At 44.9% G+C, this 10386-nt stretch overlaps 1 protein-coding gene across 3 annotated transcripts in view; it reads right to left on the bottom strand.

Annotated features, from left to right (window-relative positions):
• The window catches only part of GNAO1 (G protein subunit alpha o1), a 161547-nt gene extending 151167 nt beyond the window's left edge, over positions 1-10380 (bottom strand). For 2 of the 3 annotated variants that reach the window (XM_003792549.2, XM_012806868.1), the window contains exons 1-2: positions 9907-10024; positions 9648-9690 (exon numbers count right to left, since the gene is read on the bottom strand). In XM_003792549.2, the coding sequence (XP_003792597.1) occupies positions 9648-9690; positions 9907-10024 (161 nt within the window). Of the gene's footprint in view, positions 1-9647; positions 9691-9906 lie in introns of all 3 variants that reach the window. The other variant, XM_003792550.2, reaches the window with a different exon arrangement.
• Positions 10381-10386: the final 6 nt, after the last annotated feature.

Here is a 10386-nt window from a genome sequence, read left to right as displayed (position 1 = left end):
CTTCTTCATTGTTTTTTGTTATTGTTATTGTTTTGAGACAGGGTCTCTCTGTGTTGCTGGGGCTAGAGTGTCGTGGTATCGTCACTGCTCACAGCAACCTCAAACTCCTGGACTCAGGCGATCCTCCTGCCTCAGTCTCCTGAGTAGATGAGATTATAGCATGCACCACCATACCCAGTTGATTATTTCTATTTTTAATAATGACAGAGTCTTATTCTTGTTCAGGCCGGTCTAGAACTCCTGAGCTTAAGTGATCCTCTGGCCTTGGCCACCCAGAATGCTGGGATTACACGCATAAGCCACTGTGCAGAGCGGCTTGAAATCCTTTCCTTCCTTGATGCCTTGGGTTTTCTTTTCCATCTCTCAGATCACTCCTTCTCAGTGTCCAGGAACTGGGGGTGAGGTGGCTGTGGCAGTGGGAGGGGGGTGCATCCGCTGCCTTCCTCCCCTTCTTGCTCAGCCTGGTGAGGTTACCAACTTCTATGGCTCTCACTGCCCACAAGTACCACAGAGATCCAAACTGACCCTTCTCCCCAGATGTGTCCAATCTCCTAATCCACTGCCATGGATATCCACTCAAGATGATCCCTAAGAATCATCAACATGACTGAATGAAATCATCATTTATCTGTCCGAATCTTCCCTTTCTTTTGCATTTTTCCACCTCACAGAATGGTACTGCCAGGCACATGGCCCAAACCAGGACTCCTGGACTCATTCTTGCTTATGCGTTCTAAAGTTTACCTTCTCCTCAATGCCCACGCAACTCATCATCATCATTATTCTACAGCTCAAGTATCTCTTGAATCTGTTTCCTTTTCTCACACTACCATTGCTTTTAATTTAGCTCTCAGTCTTTTCAGGATCACAGAGTAATTCTTCATCTGGTCTCATAATTTCCAGACCTAACTCCTTCCAGATCAAGTAGGTAATCTTTCTAAAAAAACTGATCTTTCTATACATTTCTTTCTTTAGAGCCCTGGGTGGCATCTCGTTCTCTTCAGAATAAAATCCAAAGTCCTTTAGTACAATAGATAAGGCCCTTCATGATCTGGTTTCTCGTTTCATTCCTCATTTTTTAACACTCCTCATATATATTGTGCTCTGGTCAAAGCAAATTATTTTACATTTTGAACATGTTCTATGTAGGAACATATCTCAGTGCCTTCGCACATGCTGGTTCCTTCCCCTGGCATTCCTGTTTTCTATCTGCCTAACTATAATTTTCTTTTAAGACTCACCTCACATCTCAATTTTCTCCACTGACTTCTCTGAACTTCCTACTTAGAGAAGGTGCTTCTGTTCAAAGCATGCTATGGGTGGAGACAGCATAGTGCTTCCTGTCCTCCAGTGCAGGAGTCTTCTGCATGTAGCTCCGTTTAGACCATGAGTTCCTCAAGGACAGGGACTGAGACCTTCCTCTCTGCCTCCATGACACCATTTGTATGCCTAGCACGAAGGAGGCACCCATCAAAGCTTATGGATGGATGAGTAGATGCACGGGTAGATCTACTATCCTGTCCTTCCCTAGTCTCCTTCAAGACACCTACATGCACCAAAACCAGAGCCTTCAGCAGCAACCTTTTTGTTGCAACTGAAAATGGCTCCCATTTCTGGGGTGTGAATGGGCAAATAATTTCAGGGACTGCCAGATGATTGCTTGGGAACACTCTGGTATCCAACCCAGTGTGGTACATGGTGACCATCACCACCACCTCCAGAAAGAACCCAGCACCAATCAGGCATTTACTATTGTTTCTGCCACCAACCTCAACCAAGGCTGCAACTATCCCATTTACTGATAGGTACAGAGTCCCTGAATGCCAGCTCTCTGTTGACCACACTGGTTGTGGTCCAGTATGTATGGTGTAGGATTATGATGGAAAGAACATAGGTTTTGGAATGAGAAAAATCATTGTCTGATTACAGCCTTGCCACTTACTAAACTGCGTGGCCTTAAGAAAACCTCCTAACTTCTCTGAACCTCACTTCCTCATCTATAGATTGATTTGATGACTATATTTCTTCACAGGTTGATGTGAAAATAAAAAATAGATGAGGATAATGGATTGAAAATGATGGACACAGCCTATGGCCATTGAAAGCTTTTAGTATTATTGTTCTAGTTTATGTCTAGCTTAAGGTGCTTTCCTTGTGCACCTCACTTCTTTCTCTCTTTTCTTTATCTAATACATACTAAGCACCTCCTTTGGACCAGGCACTGGGTTTAGTGCTACACTATGAGTAAAATTAAGTCACCATCTCTACTATAGGGAGCCTTGGTGGGGAAGAGGAACCGAGATTAGCAAAGGACACAGATACCTAATTAATGTATAATAGGCAAGAGAACTCTTAGACCCTAGGGACAGGTGACCTAGGGTCAATTTTAAAGCATGGGAAAGCTAGTCCTATAAGTAACAACTTTCATAGAAAACCTATCTGTTTGGCTAAGATATAACACACGACAGAGAATCCAGGGTAAATCCCTCACCATAGAGCCCTATTCTTACATGCTATACTCCTATTCTCTTTTCTCCATTCTGCTTGCTTCTAAGATGGCTCACAAAACAAGAGAGCAGGGGGACAAGCCCAGGGCACTGACCATTAGCCTTGCAAGATTTTATTTTACTTTAATTTTTTTGTACTATGAAAAGCACAATGTTTTTCCGCTTCTCTGTAAATAAAATTAGAACTAAAGATGGCTCAGCAGATAAAAGCTGTGGGTAGTAAATACTCCCACTACTCCCCACCGCATTTCGGGCTTCTAGGTCTCTATTTGCATTTACTGCATCTTAGAAATGAAAATCTGAAAGAGGACTGAGAAATTCTATGAAGCCCATATCCTAATTAAGAGATGAACAAATGGAGGCCCAAAGGGACAAAATGATCTTCCCAAAGTCAAATCAGAAAGGGATTTAAAAGTCAAACACAGTTCTCCTGATCCCCTCCCTTTACTAGTCTACAAACTGCTCCACTCCTTGGTTCCTAGGCACCTTGACCCAGGCAGGCTCCTTCATGTACAGCCATACTGGTGGATGCCAGAACTGTCTCATTTCGGAGCATCCTGGAGCTACAGAGAAACCACTTCTCTAACATCACTGGCTTTTTCCTCACAGAAACATCCCGTTTCTTACTAACCAGATACTTTCAGATCCTTCTCTTTGGTTTGAGAACCCTGTCTGCATGAAAAGTTTGGTTAGAAGTGGTTTTTCTCAAAACCACCCCTCACTTCTGTCCCTCAGAACTACAAATTTCTTGGCTGACAAAGCTTTGTGGTGAAGGTTACTATTCTGCAATTATCTTAGCCTTAAAAGAACTTTCATGGCTACCCCAAACCCCCATGGGATAGAACTATAATTAATGTTTTTATATTTAGAATCTCAAGACCCTGAAAACAAAGGAGTTCCCAATTTCATAGACTGTTTAGAACAGGAAAGAAGTTTGGGGCACATCTGATCCAACTCCATTAGGAAACTAATCCCACAGGGGCAGAGGCAGACCTATTGGTCTAGACTCCTGGTTCAGTGCTCTTTCCCACTCTTTGTAATATTACTCTAGCCTCTTGGGCTGAAGCAGCTGCTCCGTCAAAAATGTCACATCAGTTATGACAACACAGTTTGTTATATAACTGGTGCTGCAGAGCAGACAAGGGGAAGAAGCCATGAGTAGGAGCCATGGTGCCCCCCTGTAGGTCTCAGGGTGGCTGAGTCCTATAAGACAAGAGAACTCCATATGGGAAGGAAACATCCACTAATCAAAGGAATAAAAACTAGAGCTAACATTTGTATGATGATTTCCCTGTTCAAGGCATTGCCGAAAGCACATTTCATATGTTAATTCATTTCATGCTCACAATAACCCTATGAGGTAGTTATTATTATCAGTCCCATTTTACAGACAAGGAAGCTGAGTTACGTAACAATGTAAGACCACACATCTCGCTAGTGGGATAGCCAAGATTCAAAGCCAGGCAGCCTGTCTGCAGAGTCTATGCTCATATACACCTCTCAATTTTAGAGAAGCACTTTAAACTGCTCCTGTAAATACCACAGTACCTATGTCTCTGAACCAGGTAACAGGCTATTTCCTCTCCTTCCCACCTATGCTGATCACTGATTCGTTGGATGGTTTCCTTTCTATCAGTACTATGTATGAACAAGAGGGATGGAATAAAATAAAAATGTGATACAAATTTGAACAAATTCTTATAGTGGAGTTAATTTGAATGACTTCAAGCTTTTTATGATGATGCAATCAATAAGACAGAGAGGTAAAGTGCCCTTCTCAAAAAGCATCTGCTATTTTTAAATACATGTAGATTGTCTGTACAAACAAACACACATTTTTCCCCCCTCAAAGTTAAAAGTTGTTCTTTGCTAGCATCAATTTCAGAGGTAACTGTCTTCAAAATGTTTTTTTCATTTTGGAATCATCCCCTTCACCTGCTGTCTGCTGTCTTTCAGATCAAGATGTGTTCTTGTGATAACGGTCTCTCTTGCTTCATAAGAAATGAGAAGGAGAAGACTCTCGGAGAGGGGGTATCAAGTTGGTTGGAACACATATCAGAAAAATAGGACCTCAATCTACTCACATTAAATCACCAGTGTTAACAGAGATAGGGTACCAGGAGGAGCTGAAACCCAGATGTGGCATGGTAAGAACAGTATAATTTAAGAGTTCCACATGCTAACAGAAATGACACAGTGCTCTGACTCTGGGCATTGGAAGTCTAATCCAGAACTATACACAGAAACTGCATTCCTTTCCAGCCATTATCAATCTGCATGAAGCTTCATCCATTTACTCTAATTGGCAACAACCACGCAGATTCCATTTCAGAATCCAATGGGTAACTGAGATTCAAGAATTCCACAGCTGATTCCTGAGGAGATCAGGTGGACTGTTTGCTTCTCTTCTGGCAGGAAGGTCCGCTGGTATTTACAGCTCAGTGAACAGTAAGGAGGGAGAATGCACCATCCATCAGCAAAAGAGAACTCATTTGCTACTTGATCTGACATTCTGTTCACGCTCTCACTGTCTCCAGAGAGTAAGGTGCATCCATTTGAATAAACATAGAGAAAGGAGGAAGGGAGGGGACAAATCACCCAACGAGATGATCCCAGAAAAAATAAATCCACAAATCTAGAAGAGCAGTTCTTGATGGAGCGCTGTCCCAACAGGGGCCCCTGTGGGCACATGTGGGAAACACGCTTTTAGATGGCTGCACTTCATGGAGTGGAGTAACAGCAGCAAATAGCTATTCAGTTCCATTAACTCCTGCGACTTAGTAGATGCTGTGCCCAACACCAGTGTGCTGAAAGAACATGAGCTTGCCCTGATCCCCAACCAAACAGTGGATACCCAAATTACAAAGTCAGTGTTAGCTGGGAACAGCAAATTACTAGCTTTACGGTAGCAGGTGACCTATTAAGACTGCCCTCACTGCCAGGGTGGGGTCTGCCTTTAGAATATTTACATGAGCAGTGTAAGGGCTGGAATATTTACATGAGCAATGATGTCTTCATCAGGCAAATCTTTGAATAAAAAAAAAATTGCACTGAAGAGATACCATGAAAATGAGTACTAACTTGCTCCATTTTACTGTGCCCATTAGGTAAAGACTACCAGCCAACAAACAATGCTTCATTACCACCTTCAAACTATCTTCCTAAAAAATTCCACATGATGCTTCAAGATAGATAGCATGAACCTGACATCACAGAAAACTTACCACCTCAAAAAAAGGCAAATTTTGGTCCCTAGAGTTCATTTTACATTTTCTCCAGGTACACAGTATGAGCAGATGTTACCATTTGTTCAGAACTGAGAATTCATATGTGATATTTTGTTGATTCTATACCTCACAAAATTATAACTCTTTAAGAGATGTTTTTGATAAAGGTTTAGTAATTAAATATAATTAACACTTCCTTTAAAATTTTTGATTAATCTGAACTAGGAGTCCTACTGATGAACTAAAAAATGATGGTGCTGTATTAAAGTTGAGGTCACAACTCTCAACCAACCAGAATTACTTAAAATGCAATGCAGAAAAAAAGAGTCATTGATTATTCAAACTATGCATAAAATTATATTTGTGCTGTCTCAATTATCACTGTTTATTTCTCACTATTAAAATGTTTTGGATTTTCCAACCCAGAGCTCCCAACCACTAATTCACAATCACATACATACACACAAACCCCGAAAGCCATACTCAAATGAAATTTTTAATAAAAATATTGAGAATCAGGCTTTTACAATGACAATCTAATTTATGTCATTTCTTAAACAGATGCAACATGCATTAAGCAGAAGCATTTCAAGTCAGTCTCTCTACAATGGTACTAGGGTGATGAGGTGAGGAGGGTGCTAACACTTTGTTTCAAGTGGCAGATGCTAGTCCTTTATCATTAACTTCAGTTACTATAGGCATATATACATATGGAAGCCTATTTCTCTTCCCAGTCATCACACCACAACATGGATGAGAATACAGGCTGAATGGAAAGTCTCTGTGCTGTTCCAAAATGCTGAATGGAGTCGGGTGGTGACTGAATACCAATATTCTTCCTCTTAATCCATTGGGCTAAGCTATTAAGCCCCATAGCCCATTAGGAAATCACTGGGTTACCATAGGGCGTCTCCTACAGAAGACTCTCTGTCTAGTTTCATCTGCCCAGGGGAAATAACATAGTATCCTAATTAACTCATACACAGGGCTTGATAGGTTGGTCACTAATTGTATTGCACAGGGAAACTGCTTTCTGTAAATGCTACCTAGATTTTCAGGCCTGGCCCCACCCAAGGTACAATTTTCCTGACTCAAAGTGACTGTCAATTAAGTGATGATCTTGAAAACCATTTCTGCAAGGGAGGACTTTAAAAAAAACAATTGTCACTAGGATACAGTAACACCAATCCCACATTTTGTGGTTAATAAAACAAGTTCTACATCCAACCTGGCACAAGGCCCTGATCTGATTTATTTCAAGCCAAGCTAGAGGGCTCACAGAAGTTGCCATTCGTGAACACTTCAGGAGAATTGGATTCCAGGGTCTGTTGTAGCAAAATTTACATGGGCCAGAAATCTTTTTGACTGGCCTGAGCAAACCTAGCCTACTTCATAAAGAGTTGGTGTATTGTGCTTTTTAAAAAGGATACTGTTTTACCTACAAAATCTCAATTTTGCCTGACATTTTTCTCCCAAAAGGTATTCTATTAGGGTGAGGAAATGGGAAGGGGGGGGTGCAGTTTGCTCTGATTTCTGAATTAACCATCTCAAACATCAAACATTTCATATGGGGTAACCAAATACAAGACACATAGGACTTTCCCAGAAAAATCTACCTATAGCCTTAATTTAAGATTTCCTGCCCCAGCACATAATTAGGAATTTTCATTCTAAAGTGGCACACCTATTTCCTCAGAGAGCTAAGCTCTCTTTGAATAAAAAAGGTGAGGTACCCTTCGGGGGATTCAGTATATATTTTTAAGCTTCTTATTAAATCAACCTAATTTACAGGGAATATTTAGGAAGAGCAGTTGCTTTGGCGGATGCAAAGTTAATTTGCAGATTCTAGCCTGCCCCGCTTCCCCTCCTGCGCGTTCCCCTCCTCCTACCCAGCGTTTCCGAATGCCTTCGCTCCCTCCGAAGAGGATCGGCTCTCGCCGCCAGGACCGCGACTCCACTCCGAACACTGCCGAATCTCTCCGAGCCCCGCGCCCAGGCCGTGCCGAGCCTCGCCGAGCGCCACCGAACACAGCCCCATCGACTTTTCCGGGCTCGGCTGGGCGCTGTCCACCACTTGCAACGCCTGAAACCTCACCCAGCTCTGGTGGCTGGGGCTTCTACCCGGCTCAGAGTCCGACACTTCAAATTACAGACTTACGAAGTTTTAAAACATCCCTCCTCAGGAGAAAGGGGTAGCACGGCCTGCATTTACCGACCAGCAAGGGCTCCAGTCAGATGCAACATGAACCTTTTGCAAAGAGCAATTCCCCAGGCCCCGCCTCCCCATCCCTTTGGGTTGCACAAGCTCCAGAGAAGCCCCAAGCGAAATTACTGGTGGCTCAGAGGGGTGCGGTGAGCCGAGGGGGCCTCTGCAAAGAAAGCCCCAGGGAGCTCTCAAACAAAAATAAGAACATGTCAAGCAGATGGGGAAATTGTCTCTGAGTCGCTACTCCCTACCATCATGGCGCCGCCTAGAACCCGCTTGTCATGCCTGTTACACATGCAAGATTTTTCGCAGCTTGGTTCTGAAACCGCAAGCATGCTTCGTTTCCCACCCACCTTCCCACGAAAGGGGTTTTTATTTTCCATTGTTTTCCTACGGGATGCAATTACTTCAGCTATTCTGTCAAGTTGAAAAATAATCATTTTTGTTTACTGCACAGCAACTCCTAATTAGGAGCTGTGTGTGCACGAAGGTGTCACAGCAAAACGACGTGGAATATTCGCTAAACGGTCTTAACGAACTCCTTCGTCCTGAAACCGACAGGCCAACGGAAGCGGCAGAGCCAGGAGCCCCCCAGGGCGTGCACCCTTTCCCTGCCTGCCACCCCCTCCCCAAGAAAAGCTTCCTGTGGGCTCACCAGGAACTGCCGAGTGGATGGGGCAAGAAGCGAGCCTGAGAGTGGGAAGGAAGGGCGAGGCTCCTTACTGAGAAAGTGTGGAAGGGAAGGAATATCCCATTTTGTTTCAATTTTCAACCATCACTCAAATCCACCCCCAGTTAATTAGAAGGGGAAAGTGATATCTAAGGCAGAAGGGGGTGGCAGCAAGTGGGCCTGAAATCCGCATTGTGGGTAGATTATATGGAACTCGGCCTATGCAGATCGCAAATACATTGATAAAGCCCACAGAGTGAATGAAAACTGCCATCAGAAGAGCAAACGCTGGGAGGGTGGGGATGGAGAAGGTCGGGGGGGCAGCCAGGGGCCAGCATTCAGTCTCACAGCCAGCAGCCCCCTTCTACCTCTGCCTTGGACACAGCTGTACCAGTCACAACCGCTTGGAAACTCACCTCATTCCCCTAACATATACCTCCTCCCCTAACCCTCACCCTTATGGGGGGGGGGGAGCAGAGAGTAGAAACTACAGACTCCAATTCAGCACTAAATCCATGAACAGCAGACACTTGATCCCTGTCCCCTCCTTGGTTCAGCCAAGTTCAAAATCACTGCCCCGGGGAGAACAGGGAGAAGTGAGATTATGGATGCTGGGGGCGGAGAGGGGGGGGCACTGAGGAAGGAGCAGAAAGAAATAGAGACAGAATGAAAAAGGGATACAGAGAGAGAAATGGAGGCAGTGAGATACACGAAATAGTCCACAAGCAAAAGGGTAATGATCATAATCATGCCAATAGTGTGATGTTCTGATCAATATGGCGGACACTGTCATTCATACAACTACAGGCACTCCCCTTACCCTCCTTATAAAAAAACACCCACCCTGAGAGTTGGGGTGGAGAACTCAAAACCAACATAGGGCGTGGGGGAGGGGAGTCAAGTCCAGATCTGTGCGTGTATGTGTGCACGAATTAAAAAGCAGGCCTGGAGAGTACTGTGGAGTAAGCAAGATAATAAAAATGATTTTTAAGATTATTCGTAATAAAAGTACAAATCCCAATGCCATAGGGACTTACTTCATCTGCTTCACAATGGTGCTTTTTCCTGATTCTCCAGCCCCTGTTGGGACACAGATAGGGGGAAAACTGGTGTCAGTTCAGGGGAAGAGGGCGGGGGGGGGTGCAGGGTTAAGGCATGCAAAGGGGTGGGCGATCCTGGGCACATGGTGGTGGCAACTACCGGGACCAGGTCTCCCAGGCGCAGGTGGGGAAGCTGGCGCCCGGAGGTGCAGAGTGGTCAGGGTCGTGGGATGGGGTTGGCATCCACGGTTCTTACCCAGCAGGAGTAATTTCACGTCTTTGGCGGCGCTGATGCCATCCTCTTTGAGGTTTTTCTCAATCGCCTTGCTCCGCTCGAGGGCGGCTCGCTCCTCTGCGCTCAGAGTACATCCCATGGTGGCCCCTTCCCTGCCACAGCCCGCACGACTCGGCTGGCACGGCTCCCCGGCTCGGCGCGCCCCCCACCCCCCCAGAGAGCAGAGCCTGGGCTCAAAGGGGGAAAAATCACGATATCCTCTCCTTGGCTGGAAGCAAAAATGTCGGGAAACCAGAACCCCCCAAAAGACAGCCGCTAACAAGATTCCAGCAGCGGGGACTCGCGACAGCTGGCGGGGGTCTGGGGGTGTCGAGACGAGGGCGGCCGGGGTCTGAGGCTCCGGAGCCGAAAGAGGAGGCGCCCGCGGGCCGAGAAGGCGCGGGCTGCAGGCACTGAGGCTTGTGCACGACCCAAAATAAATAAAATAATAGTCGCGGCTGG

This window comes from Otolemur garnettii, unplaced genomic scaffold (genome assembly GCF_000181295.1).
Source record: "Otolemur garnettii isolate 467f Iridium unplaced genomic scaffold, OtoGar3 scaffold00058, whole genome shotgun sequence".
Classification (NCBI taxonomy): domain Eukaryota; kingdom Metazoa; phylum Chordata; class Mammalia; order Primates; family Galagidae; genus Otolemur; species Otolemur garnettii.
The sequence above is the reverse complement of the archived record's forward strand: the minus strand, read 5'-3'. Positions and strand labels throughout refer to the sequence as shown.